Here is a 23,390-nt window from a genome sequence, read left to right as displayed (position 1 = left end):
TCACTGGCACTCCCACAATGCAGCGGGGTAATGTATTAACATGGCGTCAATGGTTGCTGTTTTGACCAGGGCCGTGGGATCTGAAAAACATTATGTAGAACAGAACCATGGAGACAGCTAAACAATAATTTGAAATCGACTTTAGAGCTCGAAAGTAAGTTAAGACGCGCTCTTGTGTGTTGAAATGGTCGAAGTCGTTTTTTCCTGCTTTTAATGACTTGCTGCTGTGTGGCAGCTGGGTGCCAGTATTATTTATTTCCCGTTAGCTAGCTCAGCCGGACGACCGGGCACAGCAGCTAACGACAGTTAGCTCACGGAGACGGCTAACGGCAAAGTCGGCTGAGCAGAGAGCAGAGAGTCCCCTGGAAGTCAGCGTGAATCCTTCTTGCAACACAGGAAACGCCTTTTGGTTTTAATGGTGAGCATTTCTCTAAGTCGATAATATCTGTGTGCTTTCGTTTCTGTTTAGGAAGTTGAGCTAACGTTAAGTCCCAGTGTTGTGTCGAAGTCTGCACCCCCCCCCGTTCAGTTTCTGTTTCCTTTCACCTGAACCACACATTATCAGCTCTTACCCCAGTCATGTCTGCCACGCTAAACCATAATCCAACATCAAACCCTAAATCAAGCCCTAACTCTGACGCAACATCAGGCATCACCCGCCTCCGTTCATACGAGATGTGTTTATGTTTGGCAGTAGTGGAAAGTAACTAAGTACATTTACTCCAGTACTTTATTGAGATACATTTGCTTTACTTTAGTTTTTCTGTTTTATGCTACTTTCTACTTCTACTCCACCACATTTCGGAGGGACCTATTGAGAGTTTTTACTCCGCTACGTTTATGTGACAGAGATTAAGACTTAATATAATAATCGTGTAAAGTTCAAAGCATTGTTAAGGTCTAAATCAGTGGTTCCCAATCATTTTTGTCTTGCGCCCCCGTCAGATTAGACTGGTTTCTCCTTTAAACTTCATTTAAATAACTGTTCAAGAAAGCAGTTAATACCAGAAACACCTACCATGGACGATTAGATCAACATTATTTGCGAAATCTTTAGGGTGGAAAGAATTACTTTTGATATTAGCTTACAACAGTTAAAATTTATGAAGACATGGGAAATATGGATAATGTACATCCCACCTGTATGTCCATCATGTTTATAATGTAATTTTTTTCATGTCTTCTTTTTTATACCCCCCTTTTTATTAAAGGATTTGAGTATCATTCAGGTACACGCCAACTTTTTGGTTTTAGTTATTTGGATTGTTTTGTTTTTTCTCTGTTCTGTATTTTATTTATTATTATTATTATTATTATTTATTTATTTATTTTGGATGCTGTGTGCAGTTGCCTCTGTATTATCTATTTTAATTCAGATTAATTTCTTGAAATTGAGTCTTACAGAAAGCTTGGATAGAAAGGACCATTAAGGAATGCAATATAAACATAATTTCATAAAATGAATATATGTTCAAGTTATACATATTTTTCAACATAAAAGAATGGAAAAAAAGAAAAAGATTAAAAAATGATTACAAATGTGTGTAGCAGAACATTGTTTTTTTTTTCTCTGCTCTCCCACTAAACATCTCAGGGCCACTCAGATTTGTCAGGTGATCCTGTGGAGGGGCCCGACCCCTAGGTTGGGAACCACTAGAATAAACTAGCTAACTCTAAATAAAGAAGTTAAAATTAGCTCCACTCTGAGCAGCTACAACGGTGAAATGCTGCCTACCCATTGATGCATCAGCATTAACAATCTAACAATGTCATATATGAAAATAAATTATTATAATAATAATGATACATCACCAACAGGGGCCATCTGTCTGCACACACAGTACTTTTACTTTTGATATATCAATTATATTTGACTGGGTAGACCGCTGTACTTTTCCTTAAATAGGATTTTAATTGCAGGACTTTTACTTGGAATGGAGTATTTTTACATTGGTGTCCTGATCCTTTTACTCAAGTAAAGGGATAAGTGCTTATTCCACAGCTTGTGTTTAAGGAATCAATTAATGCCACTGTTGTTTTAATATCTTCACTAGATGAATAGAAACTCCTCTTTTCAGTCATACACAGTGGTTTAAACCTTGGGAATTTGTGACAAGCACTGTATTTGGGTTGTGACTATTATTTCCAATAACAGTTAATCTGTTGCTTATTATTATTATGATCTATCAGTTAATTATTATCTTTTGAAATGTAAAAAAATTATATAAAAAACAAAAACCTATTTCATACTCTGAGAAGGTGATGTCCTCTGGTTTCAGAACCCAATGATATTCAGTTTACAGGAAATATACAAGTGAAGAACAGCTCTCTCCTTTGTTTTCTGTCATTTGCTAATTTGATGAACTGTTTCAGATCTAATCTGTTTAACAAGCAAGAAGTGTCATAAAATATACTAAAAAGACTCAATGCTGTTCACAGGTCTGCCTTTTAAAAGTATACAGTTCAAACAGAGTTTTAACTAGAGCAAAGAAAAGGTCTCCTATCACTCTTGTTCAAAGTCCCTGCAATGGCTTCCTGTTAGGTGCAGGATAAAAGTATTAATAGACTTTCCCTCCGCTTCATTTGACTCATAGATATGTTCCTGAGTTCCATGAGTCCTTAAATCCAGACTGTGCGGCTCACTATACCAACAACTTAGTACAGTGACACTTGTTTTTTGTAGGTGTGAGCTCATAAACATTATTTACGTTTACATTTTCCCATTTTACAGATGCTTTGATGATGTGATTTTTGTTCGGGCTTGTACCAAACAAACATGTTCCTGTAAGTCTGGAGAATATGATTTGTAGACTGGGGCGTCTCTGTAGCACCACCGCGCTTATGGTGCTAACAATACACAAAAATGATGTGACACGTTTTACCTTTATCAAAAAATTGAGGGTCCTGCGATTTATTTATTTATCTTTTTGCACGTCCTCTGATTTAGATATTGCATTTGACCATATTGCAATTTCGATTATATTTCAATTAATCGTGCAGCCCTAACAGCACCTTACAAATGAGGGACATCACTCAGTAGGAGATCTTGGTATAAGTACTAGAGCCTGACCGATATTGGATTTTTGGGGCCAATACCAATATTGGGGAGTACAAAAATTCCAATATTGGAACACTTGTAAAGAAGATATGTAATAAAAGCAGGATATTTTACAGTTTAAGTTTTAATTGGGGCATTAAATAAAATAAGTATAAAATGAAATAAAAAAACATAAGAACAAATATGTATACATATTTTATATATATATATATTTATTTTATTTTTTTTTTAACTTGAATGAAAACAAAGGATCAAATATACATAAATTGCTGCCTATATAACTTGACCCGAGCATTTAAGCTGCATTATTGCTTCTTAATAAAAGTATTCATATCAGTGCATAACGGAGAATATATGCGCCGATACCTATATATCTGTCATAGGCCAATATCAGCCAATAAAATCGGCTGACCGGGCTCTAAAGTACTAAGCAGTAAATCTGTTCAATAAGACAAAGTGCGAAGTAAGTGCTAGTTAGACATGTCAGGGTGTTAGGAGAGGAGGTGCTCTCTGAAGAGATGAGTCTTCAGCAGATTCTTGAAGATAGAGAGGGACGCTCCTACTCTGATGGCGCTTGGCAGCTTGTTCCACCATCAGGGAACCGCAGACGAGAACAGTCTGGACTCAGATTGTCTTGTGTGGAGGGATGGTGATGACAGATGTCATTCCTTGGAGGAACACTGGCTGAGAAGGAGCATAAGGCTGAATGATTGAGTTCAAGTTGATGGAGCAGACCCACAAGTTACTCTGAAGGCAGCATTAGTGACTTGAATTTGATTAGGACGGCCGTGGGTAGTCAGTGGTCATTGAGTAGCAGAGTGACGTGACTTTTTAGGCTGATCAAAGACCAGACTTGAGGGTTTCATGTGTGTGAAGGGAGAGCCGCCAGAAGAGCGTTGCAGCAGTCGAGGTGAGAGATAACGATAGCCATCAGTCAACATCAATCAAGACATTTTAGTATCTGTTGAAAAACTTGCATTTGAACTTCCATGTCGCCCTTGTCTTGTTTTTAGCACACCTTTATAAGTGAAAACAATGTTTTTTGTAAGTCATTAGTGTGTGTGGAAAATATCATATTCTGGTAGTAAACTAGTCAAACAATGCATTGAAAAAATTGCAGCAGTTCTGTGTAAAATTAATAGTAAAACAGCAATCACAACTTCCACCACTGAAGCTGAGTAGTTGTAGTGTAAGGCCTTCGTCTTGACTTTTTTCTCCCTTCTCCCTCTTCTTCAACTGTTGAGAATTAAGATTCCTCTTTCCTTGGAAATTCACTCTTAATTCATTTACATAATTCTATAGTAAGTTACACGCACAGTAAGTTTACGTGTATATGTTTTTTTTTAACCTAGATTTTAGGTGGCCTGCCTCCCCGGTGATCCTCAGCGTGGTGTTGACTCCACCAGGGACAACAGCAGCAGGACAGGAGGGATGGATGAGTCCATAAGTCCAGTAAAACCAGTCAAACAGTCTCAGCCCAGAGGAGCCAAAGCTTTGTCCAGTGAGAAATCAAATAAAGAGGCTCCAGTGCAGAGAGAAGGCACAAAGTCTGCGGCCCGCAGCAGAGAAAACCTCACCACTGCTAAGGATGAGCACAGTTTAGGCTACCAGGGGAGCCGTGGGCAAGGCAAGACTTCCGCAGACACCCCACAGGACAAGAGGAGAGGACGGCCTTCCAGGCTTACAAGACTGACTGGAAGAACAAGTTCTGGGGAGAGAGGCAAAGGCAAAGTGGCAAGTTCACAACAGCAGCTGGCGACACGGGCTCCTGACTTCAGGTCATCTGTTTCTGCAGACAGCAGCCCCTCAGCAAACAGAGAGACCAACTCTCCTGTAGTGCCTGGTACACCTGAAAAGGGCCTCGCAGAGCTGGCCAAGACTTCCACCGTAACTCCAGCAAAGGAAAAATCCTATGGTGGGTTTACTGTCCGTAGATGATTCTGCCTTCATCAGCAAATGTATCTCTGCTCCACTGCCTTTTCTTTGTTGTTTGTAGGGTTGAAAGCTGCTGCACTGATGCATCAGTCTGTTGAAGAGGGCACAGAGGGGAGGCCCAATGTGGAGGATGGACCCTTGACAGACCAACAGCTGGGCCTCCGACAGGCAGAGGAGCGCCTCTACAGAGACTACATCCACCGACTGCTGAAAGTGAGGAAACGATCAAGTCATGCCAGATATATAGTAAATGTATGGGAGGGGTTGGTTGTTTGCAGTTGAGTGTCTCAGATGACTGTAGGTGTCTTTAATTTGCCTGATTAGAGAGAATGACAAGTTCCATAGGCCTGTAATTACTAAAGAAATAGCTTATATGATAGGGATGCCCCGATTGATCGGCCGATCATGATGGTCCGATTTTCATTTTCAAATATAAAATTATATCACTAGATTTCAATAATGAGGTACAATAACAATCATGATTTTCGTAAAAGCATACTAACCTAAAAACCTGTGACTGAATCATGAAAAAGTTTCAGAGCAATGGAGACACAGAGTGTTGTGGTAACCATAGTAACTCACTCACACACCTGCCTGCATGCACACGGCCCGAGAGGAGCAGCAGCATGGGATGACAATAACAGATTTACAGATATTAATCTGTGGATATTCTCTGTCTTGTCTGTTGCGTGTCAAATTGTTCTGTTCGCGCCGTTAGAGGCTTTGTATGCTACTCACATCTTATTAGTGTGATATGACGATATGATATTGAAGGGGACGGAGCGGTTGTCAGGTAGTCAGACCGACTGAGCCAGTGAAGGAAAAAAACTACTTTCAACTGCAACACAGAACATGCAGGACACCAAAACAGCCTAATGAATTATGATCATGCAACGACCATTAATTTTAACTCAAAAATGATCAGCGTCAGCCATGGATCGGGCGATGTCACTCATAGATGATGGGTATCAGTATCGGTATCGGTGGCAAAAAAACATGATTGGGGCATTCCTGCTATATGATAATAATAGCCTCAGGGCTACCACCAACAACTATTTTTCTATCGATTAATATATTGCAACGGTTCCTAACCTGTGGGCCGCGAATGTATTGCAAGTAGGCCAACCAAATCATTTGCAAAACAGTACAATTTTGGTGAAAAGATGTAATTATAAAAAATGTAGTAAAAAATATTAATACAAATAATGTTTTTGAATCTATTGAAAAATAAATTCTCTTTAAAAACATGTCGAAAAACTTTGTAAACTTGTTTCCTATCCAGAATGTTCAATCATTATCATTAAAATAAAAACTGCTGACATTATTTGGCCTCCATATTGTTATGGGGTCAGATGTAAACCGAGCTTTTTAAGTAGGCCATGAGTTGGAAAAGGTTGGGAACCACTGATCTATTGACTCTTTTATCGATTAGTTGATTAATCTAAACAATTCATTTTCCTACAGAAAATCGAAATGGTCAATAAGCCTAGATTCTGATCTAAACATTTGCTCAAACACTTATTCAGTGTAAATTCTAAGGAAGCAGGCAGACGACTTGATGGTTTTATGAGATTATTTAGCAGCTACAAGGACAAAAGATATTTAAAAAGTTCTGTCTACTAATGAACAGTCTGTGTAGCAGGGTTTTGTTTATTTGTATCTCCTCCTAGCATGAGCAGGTGGAGTTAATGGTTGTGATTATGATCAGGTGAAGGAAAAAATCTAAAAAAAAAATAAAAAAAACTGAGAGAACATGCATACACTGATCATAAACTGATTGGTTTTGCCTCCCTCTTTGTTTTCACAGCAGTCCCCCGAGTACCCAAACTATCAATACTTATGCAAGCTCTGTTCTGTGCACATTGAGAACATCCAAGGAGCACACAAACACATCAAGGAAAAGAGACACAAGAAGAACATAATGGTACGGGAATTTTAACTTTGTACTTTGTTAATGCTTTTTCGGCATAAAGTAAAGGTTTGTAATTTAGGATTTTACATATTCTGTTTCTGGTGTGTCAGGAAAAACAGGAGGAGAATGAGCTGCGCGCCCTCCCACCCCCCTCCGCTGCCCAGCTGAGGGCCGTGGACGCAGCCGTCCGAGAAACAGCCAGGCAGCAAGGGATCTCAGAGGAAGACTTTGAAGTTCGGAAGGCCGTGGTCGTCAGGATGGAAGAGATCATAAAGAGGCACCTCTCAGGTTGTGATGTCATTCAGCCTGGGCTATATTTCCTTCAGCGGGTAGTCACAAGTTTATCACAAGTGTCAAAAATACTGCATATAAATAATTCCCAGTATCTTCTTTGGTTTTTCCAGCTTGTTCTCTCCGTCTCTATGGTTCATGTCTCACCCGATTTGCCTTCAAGACAAGTGATATCAACATCGATGTCACCTACCCTTCCTCAGTAAGTCTGCTTCTGCTGTTTCACAAGATCATAATGTATTTTCTCTCATACATACAATACTATAGTCGATATCTTTTTGTCTGTTCAGATGACACAACCTGAGGTCTTGATTCAAGTGCTGGAAATCCTCAAGAACAGCCGTAAGTTTTGCTCAGTGCATTCAAAATTTTCTTGGAGTTGAGACATCATTCATTGTTATTAAGCTGCATAAACCTGCTGTTCTGGTTGGTCTGGATTTATTGGCTTTGCCTTGTTTTGTTCATATGTGTGATAGCATTTAGAAATTAGACTTAGCAGAACACTTGCAAGACACATTACAAAATCTTATCGCTTTGGTCTTGAATTTAGATAAAAGGTTTGTCTTTAAGGACCAAGTGGTTTGGATAGTTATTGCTACTTTGTGTAGCTCCACCTCCATGTAAAAATCCTGCAATTGATTGTTTGCAATTTTACTTTTCTGTCTCTCTTCTTCAGCTGAATTTTTTGAGGTTGAGTCAGATTTTCATGCCAAAGTTCCAGCTGTGTTCTGTCGGGATGCTAGCAGGTGAGTGTCTCCTACTTTCATTTCCGTGTATGTATATTTTTGTCAGTTTACACTAATTGATGTTTAAATTATTTGTCATGGATGCCAAGAAAGTGAGTTTAATTTCAGTAATAGTTTAGAGTTTGTAGTATTTTTACACTCAGGTTCTGTTTAGATTTTTATTCAACATGTCATTGCTGTCTTTCTTCTCCTCGGTGTCTGCACAGCGGCTTGATGTGTAAAGTGAGCGCAGGTAATGACGTTGCTTGTCTGACCACCAATCACCTGGCGGCCCTGGCTAAACTGGAGCCCCGACTGGTTCCCCTGGTGCTGGCTTTCCGCTACTGGGCAAGGGTAAGGCTGTGACTGACTCACGCCTCATCTGAAAGAAGAAACGATAAAGAGCTTCAACTGAGTTTTAGTGTGTTTGCTTATTTTTATTTCCATTCATGTTCCCACAAATACTGACACTGATTTTTAGAACAAAAATAGGCATCAGCAGCTTGAAATTTTCAGAAATGGTGTGCTAACTTATAAACCCTGTTTTTTTGTGTGTTTTACTAATGAGTATGTTTTTAAATGACACGTGATGTACCAGATCCTCAGTCTAAAAATCACAATGATCCTGGACACATTGGATTTTAAAGCTGCTTGCATATTCTTTTTAATTTTCTTTTTAAATGAAGAACCTCTTTCTGCACAAACACATCATGTCACTTTTATGTCCAAATGCCAAAAACAGAATCAAATACACTGCTCAAAAAAAATTAAGGAACACTTAAATCACACATCAGATCTCGATGAACAAATTATTCAAGTTGAAAATCCTGAAAAAAATGGATTTAGGTCAGATGAATGTGAGGGCCAGTCAATGGCATCAATGCTATTGTCATCCAGGAACTGTCTACACACTCTGGCCACATGAGGCCGGACATTGTCCTGCACCAGGAGGAACCCAGGGCCACTGCACCAGCGTAAGCTCTGACAATCGCTCTGAGGATTTCATCCCAGTACCTTACAGCAGTCAGAGCACCGTTGGCTATGACATGGAGGTCTGTGCGACCCTCCAAGGATATGCCTCCCCAGCGTCTCCAGACTCTTTCACGCCTGTCTGATGTGCTCAGTGTGAACCTGCTCTTATCTTTGAAGACAATGGGCCACCAATGGCGGACCTGCAAATTCTGGTGCTCTCTGGTGAATGCCAATCGAGCTGCAGGGTTCTGGGCTGTGAGCACAGGTCCCACTAGAGGACGTCTGGCTATCATGCCACCCTCATGGATTCTGTCTTGACAGTTTGGTCAGAAACATGCACACCAGTAGCCTGCTGGAGATCATGTTGTAGGGCTCTGGCAGTGCTCCTCCTGTTCCTGGTACCGGTCCTGCTGCTGGGTTGATGCCCTTCTACGGCCCTGTCCAGCTCTCCTTGTGTAACGGCCCGTCTCTCTAGGGAAGAATCAGTCAGGAAGGATGAGGAGAGAGCAACTGTATGTGGCCACCACATGCAAAACCATTCCCCTTTTGGGAATTTTGGGGTTTTTCTTGCTTTTGCCTCTCCATTGCAGCTGTTGTCACTTTCATTTGCACCAAAGCGGGTGAAATTGATTCAGTCACTTGTGCTTCCTAAATGGTTAGATTGATATCCTTGAAGTTTAAGTGACTTGGTGTTGTACTGTGATGATTAAGTGTTCCCTTAATTTTTTGAGCAGTATATTTAGTTCTATATAATAGACTCAGTGTTTAGACTATAATGAGTGATGATGATGTTTTCCCTTGTGTGTTTGTCTTCGCAGCTGTGTCACATTGACTGTCAGGCTGAAGGTGGCATCCCCTCGTACTCCTTCGCCCTTATGGTTATCTTCTTCCTGCAGCAGAGGAAGGAACCCATCCTCCCCGTCTACCTGGGCCGCTGGGTGGGTGAAGTGTTACATTCTTGAGGTCTTAGTCTTTTTCACAGGGGCAGGCACAGTAGCGAAAGAGAGAGAGAGAGAGAGAGAGAGATGGGGGATGAAACAAACCAGGGGTGCTCTGGTTCATGGTTGGCTTCCCCTGTCAGTCCTTTTCTGCTCACATGAAGAACAGAGACTTGTTTTTAACTAACTCATTTTATGATAATGACAATCGTTATCATGTCTCTCCTACAACTAAAGATTTGCTCATTTATCTAATCTTGTTTCTGGCAGTTTGCGTTAAATTATTTATACTTAATTACATTTCCTTCTGAATGAGAAATGATCATGTTGATAAAATGCATGAAAATTCTCATTTTATAATTTTTTTTTTGTGCCATCCTGCCTGGTCCTAAGTATCTGTGGTGTATTATCTAGACTATTTAAAAAAAAAAAAAGAAAAAAAAAAGTTACAAAATTAAAATTCAATACATGTTTCAGAAAATACAATTAATAGTGTCAGTGTTGCAGCCTGGTGTAATGTAGACAGTGTAATGAGCAGAATAAACGTTCGTCTGTCTCATTGTGAGCAGGCAAATTAAAAAAAAATTTCAGCACTATTTTCCATACGTTTGCATGTTAATGAGGGAACTGATTTGATGCTGCTACAAATCATTAATTTTCTTTAAGATGTAAAATTCATATTCATAGTGATATAAAGATATGAAATGACCCATTTAACTAAGGTTGCATTGATCATTCCTGGCATCACTTTTAGAAGGTGTTTTAGTGCACAGCTCCTCTCTCTCCATGTTTTAAACTCTGTGTAAATCCTCATCTGTGATTAATATTTTGTTTAACATGTTTTTCACACATAAAACCTGGGGCCAGAAGCTCATTTACTCTTTACTTCCTTGTGCCTTGTGCCCCACCCCTAAATGTAGGTGGGAACATTTTTTCACAGTGACGTGTCAGGCTGTTTGTGCCGCGAGCTGCTCACAGAGATGATCATTATAAATGTGAAATGCAGGTTGAAGAATTATGTAATTATTAAAATGACAAAGGATACCTGATACCGTGTTCGTACTGTTAAAAACCAAACAGTCCCTGGAGCCATGAATGTATCAGCGAGTCTGATTTTCATTACGGTACCTGTTAAGTGATATAGCTGCTTGTTGTGACAGTTAAACCAGATGTCTGATGCCACTTTTAATGACGCACACTTAGTGCTGGCAGTGTGACACTGCAGCACATCTGCAGCACATCTGCAGCAAAGGGTTTCTGTTCATACTCTGAATGAGGATACAGCTTCAATTAGAAGTCCTCCTTTCTAGATCTATTTAACAGACGGACATGACCTGTCCTATTGTTAAAGCTTTACCTGTATTTATTTGGATACAAGTAGTCAACAAGTAGTCACAAGTAGTTTTTTGCAGCTCTTATTTCACTTTTTCCTTTTTAATAAATTTGCAAAATTTCCAAAATTCTGTTTTTGTTTTGTCATGTTGCGCCATTGAGCGTAAACGATTTTGGCATAATGCTGCAACATAACAAAATGCGAAAAGGGTGAAGGGGTGTAAATACTCTCTGAACACACAGCAGATGTGCTGCTGTCAGACGGAGGCTCTATCATTTATCTGCTTGTTTATGTGCATATTTGTTTAGGTGAAAACAAGCACATAAATTTGTAGTTGTGTTTGTGCTTTGGTTGTTGTTGATCCTTTGCACTTCTGTGAAAGTAGTAAGTAAGTGTGGAAATTCATGTGGAAGTGGAGTTTTCTGCAGCCAAAATACACAATCAAAATTTGTTTGATGATTACTTACTCAGGCAAATATTCTTTTCCTCCCTGTTAGCTTTGACTTCCTTTTCCTCTTTCAGATCGAAGGCTTCGACGTGAAACGTGTGGACGAGTATCATCTGACTGGAATTTCATTGGACATGTTCGTCCGCTGGGAGCACAGACCTCCGAGCTCCACGGAGGGACGAGGGGAGAACCGGAACGAGGCCAGAGAAGGCAGATCCAGACCTGAGCAGAATAAACCTGATGATGGTCATTATTCAGAGGGCTTGGTGAGTCACTCCACAGCATCATATCAGTGTAGAGGACAGTGTAGATTGGGTTTGATTAAGATTTCACGTCATGCTTTGATGTCCCTTTTACTTTCCCTTAAAGACCCGCTTAACCTTGGACCTGGGTAAAGGTGTGACGCTGGGCCAGCTGTGGTTGGAGCTCTTACGTTTCTACACACTGGAGTTTGCTCTTGAAGAATATATCATCAGCATTCGCTTAAAGGTACTCCTCTCCAGGGAAGTGAAGAACTGGCCCCGTCGCAGGCTCGCTATCGAAGGTAAGAAGCCTCTCTGTTGGAAATCTCATCTCACAGCCCTGGAGAAATACCAGTAATTCTCTCTCTCTTTGTCTTTAGATCCTTTTGCCTTGAAGAGGAATGTTGCACGAAGCTTGAACAGCCAAATGGTGTTTGAGTACATCCAGGAGCGCTTCCGCACAGCTTACAAATATTTTGCGTGCCCCCAGAGGAGGGGCAGCGGTGGCCGCCAGAGAGGCAAGAGGGCAGGCAGGCAGAGTGCTAAACTGGAAGGGGCCGAGAAGATGGAGGCTGCATTTGTGAACAAGGAAGAAGACGACGACAGGAAAGGTGAAAAAAGTCTGAGTGCTCAGAGCGGGCATCACCAGGGGCTGAAGGAGGACGAGGAGCCTGACAGCGATGACGAAGATGGTTCAGATCCGTCCAGAAAGAACGATGAGAGGACTTTAGACGCCGGCCTCATCGACATGGTTCTCAGTCAGGATAACAAACCCTCCGTCTCCCCCAATGGCCTGCTGGACAGTGACAAGGAGGGGGAGGAGGAGGACGAGGAGGAAAGCAGTGTTTCAGAGAAGGACGAGCCCGTCACATCAGAGGATCTGCACTATGTGTTTGATAAGATGATTTTCACTGGTGGGAAGGTAAATAAGTTAACCACCACTCACCCTGGAGTGTGTATATATATATGTATATATATATATATATATATATTTTTTTTTTTTCATTAGTAGCTGAGTCAGGATGTAGATGACAAGCTTTTCCACTTTTTTAGCTGCAGTGTAGAAGAAGCATCATCTCACCTGTCAGCACTGATGGGTTCATGTGTCTTGGGTGAGACATGTAAATTGAGGAAGGGTTTTTATTTGATTATTAACACATGATGACAAAGTTTGAGTGCCACATTATCATGATACACTGGCTTCATTCCACGTCATTGTTACAGAGCCTGAGGAAATTTTATTTTCAAGCTACGTAACATGGGGACACTGCCCCACAGTCAAGTTCTGCAACTAGTGTCGAATAGTTAGAGCATTTTTTAATCTTTATTTATGCAATTTTCTTGCACTTATCAGATGTGTCCCAATTTAAGGGCCATCCTTTGTTCGATGCGGTTCACGGAGGCGTGGCCTACGTAGACCACTAAGACAGAACCAAAATGAGGCGGTCTGGTCTGCAGAGGATTTTCCATTTATCCTGGGCCACTGTTTTATTCGTGGAGTCGGGTGTAGAAACAAAGTAGTGGTTTCCACAACGCCACCTACTTCCAAGGTGCACTGAGAAATGAAAAAGTCCAGAGAAGTCAAAACTCCAGCAACACATCGGTTTAATAAAGTTTTACTGCAAGTGTTGCTGGAGTTTTAACCTCTTTATTTGTGGAGTTTGCCATATTCTCTTTTTTGTAAAGTGATTCATCACTGGTGCGCAATGAATCTTGGGATAAGTCGGTCCGTGAAGGATCCAGCCATTGGATCCTTTCTTGCCCGGGAAACAAAGGACACATTTGAAGGAGCCTGTGAAACAGGACAGCCTTGTCCCACCTCTGTGATGCAGTCAGTCTTTAATGCGGCCTCTGACGGACAAGGCCCCTGAATTGGGACACAGCTACTGTGTGTTGGTAAAAGCTGTCATGTCTGATTGGTCGTTTGATATATGGACTTTTTTTTCCTTCCAGCCTCCAACTGTTGTGTGCAGCATCTGTAAACGAGATGGTCACCTGAAGGACGAGTGTCCCGAGGACTTTAAGAAGATCGAGCTGAAGCCTTTGCCTCCAATGAACGATCACTTCAGAGACATCCTCGACGGGCTCTGTAAACTGTGCTACTGTACGTAGTCGACACTGAGGTTCTGACTTTTCTTTCACTTCATATTTTCTTTTGGAAGAAAGTAGTAAAACACAAATATTCACCACCATCATAAATGATCTTTAGATTAGTGAATCTGATCTCATCAAATTTTTTTGTCATGCAAACAAGGAGCAGGTGGCATGCCGATTATTTTCTAGACGAAACGATTAGTCGTTATTGAGACCAATCAAGCTCAACAAAGCAGCAAAGTGTCACATTCTGAACCAAGGATCATTAAATGTTTGACATTGACTCCAACGAGTAATCCTCCATCTGAAATAGTTTTAGATAGATTTCATGTAGATTGACTAATCGATTAATCATCGCAGCTCTGTGTGACTGAACTTCTGTTCTGCTGTTTGTAGATGAACTGTCACCTACACTCATTGAGCAGCAGAAGAGGGAGCAGATCCTCGCCAGCCTGGAGAGGTTCATAAGGAAGGAGTACAACGGTGAGATCTAAGTATAAACTATTACAGACAACAACACAGTCTTCAATATTTATTTATGTAGCAACAATGAAGAGAGAAGCCTTTTATGTCATGTCATCCACAATGACTTCACATATTTTAATGTCAAGCCTTCAAGTGTTAACTTGCTGCTGCTGTGTTTGTTTACTGCAGTTAACAAGCTGTAATGTCTTCCCTGGAAGGCTTTTATTGTGAAACATCTGCAGGGGTTTCATCAACAGAAGCTTAACAACATGAGAGTATAGTAAAGTAGAAGTGAAATGAGAATTTCCTCCTGTGTCTGGACCCGCAGATAAAGCTCAGCTCTGCTTGTTCGGTTCCTCCAAAAACGGTTTTGGTTTCCGCGACAGTGACCTCGACATCTGCATGACTCTGGAGGGTCATGAGACTGCAGAGGTAGACGGACGAAACGCACACACACACACACACACACACACCATGTGACACAACTCACGTTTCCTCAGTAGCAGGATGAGAGATGTGACCCCCTGTATTCTTTCACTGATGTGTCTGAGCAGAAGCTGAACTGCAAAGAGATCATTGAAGGCCTCGCTAAAGTGTTGAAGAAGCACACAGGTGAGTTTTACTAATCATCACACTGTGATATTTATGTGTCAAGAGCTGAATGTGACTGGTTATGATCTCAACATCACAGGTTTGAGGAACATCTTGCCTATTACAACAGCTAAAGTGCCTATAGTGAAGTTTGAGCACAGACAGAGCGGTTTGGAGGGAGATATCAGCCTTTACAACACCCTGGTGAGTGAAACATCCTCTCAGAGCAGAATGCGCCTTCACCGTTACATTAAATGTCTTTTTATTTTTTAAGTGCTTCGTGTTAATAAGTTAATGTGGATGGATCCTCTCTGTAGGCTCAACACAACACCAGGATGCTGGCGACGTATGCAGCCCTGGATCCACGCGTGCAGTTCCTTGGATACACAATGAAGGTCTTTGCAAAGGTATGTGAACGTGGACCAGCTGATACAGTAACCTTGCATTTGTGGCTTTTGGACACTTCAGTTTGCAGCTCTGTTCTAGCTCATTCAAGGGTTTTATGTTGGTTTGTCCAATAACTGCAACATTCTGACATCAGAAAACACAACACCGATAATGGGATTAGATTACACCAGATTTTACTAATTGTCACTGTTTCAGAGTAGTAATTTATTTAATAGATCTACACAATTTCAATCTTTTAACCTTTTGTAACAGCCAGAACTCATGGATGTAAATAAAAAATCGGATTCTTGTACATTTTCATACCAGCTAATACAGAACAAATAACAAAATAAACATGGACGTCAGGCTACATGACGTATCAAATTTAAAATGACCAATTTCATTTATATGTGAAAATATGGTGAAAGTTCACAAATGAAAACACATGCATTTTAAATTGAGAGGAAACGATCTAATCCTGCTCCCTGATGGACCTCAGTGGGTCATTTGGCCGAACATTGTCGTTGCTTTAAATGTGTCATTTTGAAAAAAGAAGGTTCCATGTTACATAATGTCGCCTGTACATTTTAACTCCAATTTACACCTTAATTAAAAAGGTTTTTCTATTTTAGTGTCTCATACAACGTCGTCTATAATCTCTAGTACCTTCTTCAGAATATATTTTTTGACAAAACAATCTTTGCTCCAGGTTCAAAAGCTCTTTTTCTAACCTTAAACCAACTGCATGTTTCTGCCTTCACAGGGTTTGCTTCTGTGTTGTGCTTTTTGACACAAGCCTGTTTTGTTTGCTATAAGCAGCTGTTTAACCTAGAATTTAACAGTAGTCTGTATTTAGTTGTGTAAGACATAATTTGTACGGTCAAAAGCATTTGGATTTAATGGCATGCAAATCTCCACTTTAGCCCCATTTGAAGGGGATTAACATCACAGGAGGAGGAGGGGGTAAAATATCCACGGTGCGTTTTAACCTAACGTGCCTGTCGGTCGAAGCTGTGAGTTATGGCAGTTTGCCGCTTTCTCAAGAGCATCATCCAAACACCTTCACACTCAACACTGCACCTCCTTGGATCCTGAGCAAAACACCCTGCAGTGTGTGTGGTCAGTCGGCTTGTTACTGCTGGAGTCGGCTGCTCCGCTCCGAGCTGACAGGAACTGTTAATGGCGAATTCGGCGAAATTGTAACACTGCCAGTTTGACAAAATGTAAACAAATACAGACTTAAAAACAGCATTCAATACAATTACTAACCTGTAGCTGACATTACAACAATGTTTGTGATGAGCTTTTTCATGGTTTTGCTCACCTGATGGCTTTATTTTTTTCTGTAATCGTGCTGGTTCCATTACTGGGTTGATGGTGAAAAATTACCCACATACACACTCCAGACAGGATTAAAATGTGTCACAATCTCTAACCTGAACCCTGACTAACTTGCCTCTGTGCTCACAGCGCTGCGACATTGGTGATGCATCCAGAGGAAGCCTCTCATCTTACGCGTACATCCTGATGGTGCTTTACTTCCTGCAGCAGAGGCAGCCGCCAGTCATTCCTGTCCTGCAGGAGGTACCACTCACTGATTAATCACCGTTTAAATTCAGAAGAAATAAGCTTTTCCTACATGAAGGTGTGTTTAGCTTTGTATAATAACTCTAATAACTCTTTTGATTTTTTTTAGATCTTTGATGGGAAGACTGTTCCCCAGCGGATGGTCGATGGCTGGAATGCTTTCTTTTTTGATGACCTTGAGGATCTGGTGAGTTGGTCTCCTTTAGATTGGGGGCGGTGTTCCTTTGTTTGACATGATCTGACTGTAGTTTTTTTGCTCCTGTCACACACCTTTTGCTCGTTCAGAGTTTCACTTTTGTTTCCTTGTGTCCCAACAGCGTCGGCGTCTCTCAGAGCTGCAGCCGAACACGGAGTCAGTCGGAGAGCTGTGGTTGGGCCTCCTGCGCTTTTACACTGAAGAGTTTGACTTCAAAGAGCACGTCATCAGCATCCGCCAGAGGAAACGCCTCACCACCTTTGAGAAACAGTGGACCAGCAAATGCATCGCTATTGAAGGTGCTCACGTGGATCTGCTTATTGCTCTGCCTTTAACGTTGTGTTCAGGGTCTTCTTCTCTTCTAACACCTTCATCTGTTCTTCTCCACAGATCCCTTTGATTTGAATCATAATCTCGGGGCTGGAGTTTCTCGCAAAAGTGAGTGCTGTTATTCCAACACAGTTCATCATCATTTTTTTTTAAATCACAGCATCATTTTGGCAAATGCACATATCATCAACATTTGATATGCTGATACAGATGCTGGGGTCTGCTCTTCCTCACCTGCACACATGTCGCAGGTGTTCATGTTACCATGACACAGCTCTCACTTGTGTGTAAAACAATGAAACTTAAAGCATTTTTACACCTTTTTAGCAGCATTAGCATTTTTAGCGTTCTCCTTTTTTCAGTTGCACAGATGCCACGCAGCACCACAGCTGATGGCACTGTTATATATTGCCTATTGCATGTATGGTTTACCACCACTGCCAAAGGCATGAATTATAGTTATTATCATGAATATTTAAGATTTAAGAATTATCACAACCCACAAGTTGTAAGGTTTTAATCAGAGCAATTGACAGTTAATACTTATGCAAATGTTTTCTGTTATTTTTCAGCGGCTGCTTTAACTTTATTTGTTCTATTTGAATGAATTTCACCTTCATGAAAACCTCGTTATTGTTTAAATAGTTTCTGCTTTGGGTTAAATTTCATAAATGTGAAAAAGCCCCCGCCCCTCACGCTGCCTCTCTCTTCTCCTCCAGTGACAAACTTCATCATGAAGGCTTTTATAAATGGTCGGAAGCTGTTTGGAACGCCATTCTACCCCGCCCCCGGCACTGAAGTGGTACGTTGTTCATGACTCCCAACACTTACACAAAATAATAGATAAATGTTAGGACTTCACTGCTGGCTCCTCCCTGCCCGGAGGAAACTGTGGTTTGTCTAAAACGTTTGCTGTCTCTGCTGCAGGACTACTTCTTTGACTCAAAGGTGTTGACAGACGGCGAGTTGGCGCCCAACGACAGGTGCTGCAGGATCTGCGGGAAGATTGGCCATTACATGAAGGACTGTCCAAAGAGACGCAGGTTGTCCTCTCTTCATTTATGGAAATATTTCTGTCACTGTGGTTTGAATTTAAGGAAAACGAAAAGAAAGTTCTGAGAAGTTATAAATATGTTATAAATTCATATAAACTTCTTTTTAAGTGTATTAAACAGTTTATACAGCATCACCATTTGCAGTACTGCTGCTTTCTACATCAAATATACTAAGGAGCAAAAGAGTTTTATGTAGTTGTCGTAAAAGTGAGCATATGGCTGCCATGACAACAGTGACATCATAACCCCGCCCCCTCCATGTTAGTGGATGGGACATGGGTTCTGATGGTTCTGATGTCGCTCCTGGATGTTCAGGTGCTTATTTTTCTGGTATGTTTTGTTTTAATTAGTTATTTGATGTTATACAAAGGTGGTGTGGCGTCATGACTGACAGGTGTGATCGGGTGTGGTGGTCTTCTGTCTTTACACAGTCATTGCCCCTGTCTGAAAAACGGGTCATTATCAAACAGCCAATTTCACTTTATTAATGATTATCACTTCTATCTTATCTATCAGTGGTTTATGACATCTCATTAGTTGATTTTTATTTCTTCTTCTCAGATAAAACCAGGCTTTTAGACTTGATCAAAATAACACTTCTCATATTAGGTTTAAGTTCATCAAATCTTCCACAGGAGAATCACCGCTGAAATAAACTCAGGGGGATTTTTATTTTAAGCATGAGTGATACCCTGAGAAAGGTACGAGAAAGACACAGAAAGAAACTTGTAAATCATCTCACAATTAGGAGGCATAAGTGTTGTAGATCAGCAGCAGACAGAGAAGCTCAGGTAACATTAAGATCGACCAGTTTATAAAGGTTTAGTTACATTTTTATGGCATGAATATGTAACTGTTTTACTGACTATAAATCACTGTTTCAACCTAAAAAACCTTTGTATTTAAAGGTACTTTCACAAAGGATTAATTGTCTGTATTTGAATTTTCCTGAAATCAGGATTTTTTTTTTTGTTACAATAATTTTGTAGGTCACTAAATGTTTTGGTTTAAATTTAGAACGGCTCACTGACATCACCTGTACCGCTGTCATCTTTCATTTATGTGTTTATACTGAAGGTGTCAGATTTATTCCTCCCTCCTCGTTGTGCCCTGAACGTTTTCTTTGCCAGGATGAAGAAGAAGGAAAACGACAAAGACGAGGACGTAAAAGAGGAGGAGCGGGAGCCGAAGGACAGGCGTTGTTTCCAGTGCGGGGACATGGGTCACGTACGCAGGGACTGTCCTGACTACCGCCACCTCAAACAGAGGACCGCCGGAGCACCAGGTATCCCATAATACTTCTTCATGATGTTCTCGAATGATATACATTCATTTAGAGGGGTTTTGTAAACTAAGGTAACTGTTGATAAAAAACATTACACACCTAATATTCTCAGCAATAAAGGGTTGAAATAAAACTGCTTATATATCTTCTTCTTCTGCAGCTCCTCACATGGTACGAACAATGGTGAGCTCCCAGTCCATCCCCATTCCTCAGGCAGCTGTAGACTGTCCTGGAAGGACCAGACAGCCCTCTGAATGTGTGAGTTACACTGGGGATGGTTCACACAAGTTACAAAAAAATCATAGAAATATGTTCTGATGTAAACACATAGTACCACAGAGTATAAGGGCCACATTGAGGGGAAAAAAAAAGAAATCAGAAATTTCGAGAATAAAGTCGTAATTTTACAAGAAGAAAAAAAATCATAATATTATGGGAATTAAAAATGAAAACATTTTGAGAGAGAAAAAACATAAAAACATCATTTTTAGGAATGTTACAAACAGCCAGTCAAATTGGTGAAAGCACAGTCAGTGACAACTGCTGTTTGTCTGTCTTACAATAGAATAGTCTCTGTTTCTTGCACAATCTTTTCAATGTCCTGTTGCTGCTGCTGATGTGATGCTGATGAGCCAAAAGATGAAGTATCTCCTTATTAGTGAAACCTAAACTAGAACTTCACAGGATGCTCCACATTCCTCATTTTAAAGCATCTGATATTTCCTCTCTAAACAACACAGAACTTAAAATTATCACTTTATTCGTATAATATTGACTTTTTTCTTGTAAAATTGCAATTTTTTTTCTCAAAATTTAGATTTTTTTCCCTCTGTCTGGCCCTAATACGCCGTCATACCATAACAGATTTTTGCCTCTATCCAAGAACAGTGGAAGTGAATAGAATTTAACTTCCTGAACCCATAGAAATGAAGTTGAACAATTATTTGAATATAAAAATAAAAGTGTCTATTTGATTGATTTGATTTCTAAGTTTGTTTTTTTTTTCTTTGTTTTGACAGTCGGATAGTCGGCAGACTCCGCCCTACTCCCCCCAGCCCTCAGCTGTCCCTCAGAGCTCCTCCCAGTCCTCCAGTTCCCCTCAGCCCTCCCACAGTAAGACCAGTTCTGGTGGTCCCCCGAAGCAGCCCACACACCCCCAGGTCCCCCTGTCTCTCTTTAGCTTTCCTACGTCCCTTCCAGGACAGTACCACCCAGGGACGCTCACCGCACTGGGGCTTCTTCCCTCCCACCAGTCACACCAGTCCCAGGGGCAGCCTCATCACCCGGTCCACATCCCTTCCACCTCCTGGCCCATCCATGGACCGGTCCTCACCACGTCCTCTCCCACCGCCCCTTCCCCGCCCGGCCTCAAATTCGCCCTGCGTTCGCCGTCAGGGAACGGCAGCCCCACGGGCTCAGGGGGCAACCCCAGCCCCATGAACCTGAACGACCCCAGCATCATCTTCGCCCAGCCGGCAGGGAGACAGCTGGGCATCGGTGGGCCGGGACGGGAAGGACACTGGCACAACCACATGGCACAACCTGGGTCACTCATGGGCAATGGCACTGTGGTCAAGTCAGGTATTCACTGGGTGAACTGTGGTGACACCATCTGTGTGTGATCTTCATGTAGCTGCGTCTTTAAAGAGCAACTTGACACTAATTCCACTTTTCTGAGTTAGTACATTTTATTTTCAGTAATTTTATTACGGAAAGTGATTCTGGTCCCAGTCTGTCGTATTTCATTTTTTTTTTTATTTCTCACGAGTCTCTTGAGATTCTTTATCTCTTATAAAAGAAAAAAAACAGCAACAAAAATATGAAACATCATTAATTTACAACAGTCACATAAAACACAATACAACAAGGCCCGAGAGACACGAGAGAGAGAAACTGACTATTTCAAACAATTAATATTCCTCATGAAGTATTTTTTAATGGGGATGATGAAGGCAGAGTTTCCAGATGGTAGATTTGTTCAGGCCCAGGATGCAGATCTGACTGTACGGACACTGAAGGTGATCCATCTAGATGATCTGGTCTGATGGTTGATAGAAACGGGGACTTTCACTAAAGTAAACCCAGGATGGTTTAAAGATAAAATGGTATATATGAATCTTTCTCTGCATTTTTTAGTGAAGTCCATCCAGTGAATTAAAATTACAGGGATGAGCTCTTGTTCCAACTTTCAAAAATAAAACCGAGATGAACGACAGACAGGGTCACTCCTATGAAGTAATAAGTCTAATGTCTGAATATACAGGGTGTCACCATCACTTGTCTCTTAAAATTAAAATGAAAACCTAATTTGGCTTTTAGTTTCTTTACAAGGTTGTTGTTGAGAACATGGAAAGATAATTTGTCATTCAGACATATTCCAAAATGTTTGTTTGCAGAGTTACTTTTCCTTTTCCAGAGAAAATTATATAATAATTAAAGATTTAAAAAATCAAAGACAAAGCCAATGATAAACACCGCCTTCTCTCTGATCTGAGTGACGCCCTCTAAGCTGAACGCAGGCGTTAAGTTGCTCTTTAAAACAAATTAAAACTTGATCATTTGGTTTACACAAATTGGAATATAACAGAAGTTTTATTATTGAAGTTGTATTGAACTCCCTGTCGTTTGTGAGTCACCGAGTGTGTTGTGCTCTTGTGTCTGCAGAGTCTGGACACCACCCGGCTCAGTTTGTAGGTGTGAGCCAAGGTTCTCGGTTATGGGAGCACAATAAAACACCCCAGTACACCCTGTCTCCATCCTGGCCCTACAGGATGCCCCAGAACTTCATCCAGCAGGGCAATGGAGGCTACCAGCCCAGCAAACCCTTCATGGCCCAAGGTCAGACAGGATACTGTTTGTTTTTTTTTTTAATTATTATCACTGCTGAGAAAAACAGACAAATCACCAGGTCTACATTTATACTGACTTGACGTTTTGTCTTCATTCTCTCTTCCATCAGGTTCTGTGGTGCATCCGAATCCGAACTTCCCTTTGGTCCCTCATGTCCGACACCAAGTCAACCTAAATTTCATCCAACAGAAGAAGTGAACTTGTATCTACTTTTAATTAGGTCTATGGTCAGTAACATAACAAAGCAGAATTATGTACTCTTTGCATCATTTGATCGCAGGAATTTTTAAAATGAATTTTATCATTTTTGTACAGTTTTTATGTTTTATTTTTTGTCTCATTACATTGATTTGTGATACAAATGTCAAATATTTTAATACCCCCATTTTTGAGGGGGTCCAAAAAACTGTTTTTATTTTATGTGTAAAGTAAGGAGGAAAAATGTAAACCTTTATTTTTATTAGCTGTATTCATACTTTGCTTGCCACAAGATGAAGGCTTTGAATAGACGTTTGTTTTAAAAACAATCTAACATGTCACCCTAAGTATGTAGTGCCAAACGCAGGGATAGCAAGAAAAAAGGGAAAAAATCTTAAATATAAAAAAAAAAAGCTACAAAAAAATAAAGAAAAAAGCAAACAAAGTTTGTTGTATCATGTGGGTTTAAACGCACAGTATATAACTTTTGCCACTAGG

At 40.7% G+C, this 23,390-nt stretch overlaps 1 protein-coding gene across 1 annotated transcript; it reads left to right on the top strand.

Annotated features, from left to right (window-relative positions):
* The first annotated feature begins 39 nt into the window (after positions 1-39).
* On the top strand, positions 40-23,390 carry zcchc11 (zinc finger CCHC-type containing 11). The gene is made up of 31 exons (XM_022752996.1): positions 40-154; positions 236-418; positions 4,411-4,973; positions 5,055-5,206; positions 6,801-6,917; positions 7,016-7,193; positions 7,310-7,398; positions 7,487-7,538; positions 7,873-7,942; positions 8,149-8,275; positions 9,712-9,831; positions 11,687-11,878; positions 11,982-12,156; positions 12,235-12,776; positions 13,808-13,958; positions 14,345-14,431; positions 14,742-14,845; positions 14,968-15,025; positions 15,105-15,208; positions 15,322-15,411; positions 16,862-16,975; positions 17,088-17,165; positions 17,296-17,473; positions 17,565-17,612; positions 18,224-18,306; positions 18,432-18,547; positions 19,690-19,844; positions 20,005-20,102; positions 20,864-21,425; positions 22,509-22,682; positions 22,804-23,390. The coding sequence occupies exons 3-31, from the start codon at positions 4,490-4,492 to the stop codon at positions 22,890-22,892; spliced, it is 4,587 nt and encodes a 1,528-aa protein (XP_022608717.1). The 5' UTR covers positions 40-154; positions 236-418; positions 4,411-4,489; the 3' UTR covers positions 22,893-23,390.

The sequence above is a fragment of the Seriola dumerili genome, unplaced genomic scaffold (genome assembly GCF_002260705.1).
Source record: "Seriola dumerili isolate Sdu_G_001 unplaced genomic scaffold, Sdu_1.0 BDQW01000189.1, whole genome shotgun sequence".
Lineage (NCBI taxonomy): Eukaryota > Metazoa > Chordata > Actinopteri > Carangiformes > Carangidae > Seriola > Seriola dumerili.
The sequence above is the reverse complement of the archived record's forward strand: the minus strand, read 5'-3'. Positions and strand labels throughout refer to the sequence as shown.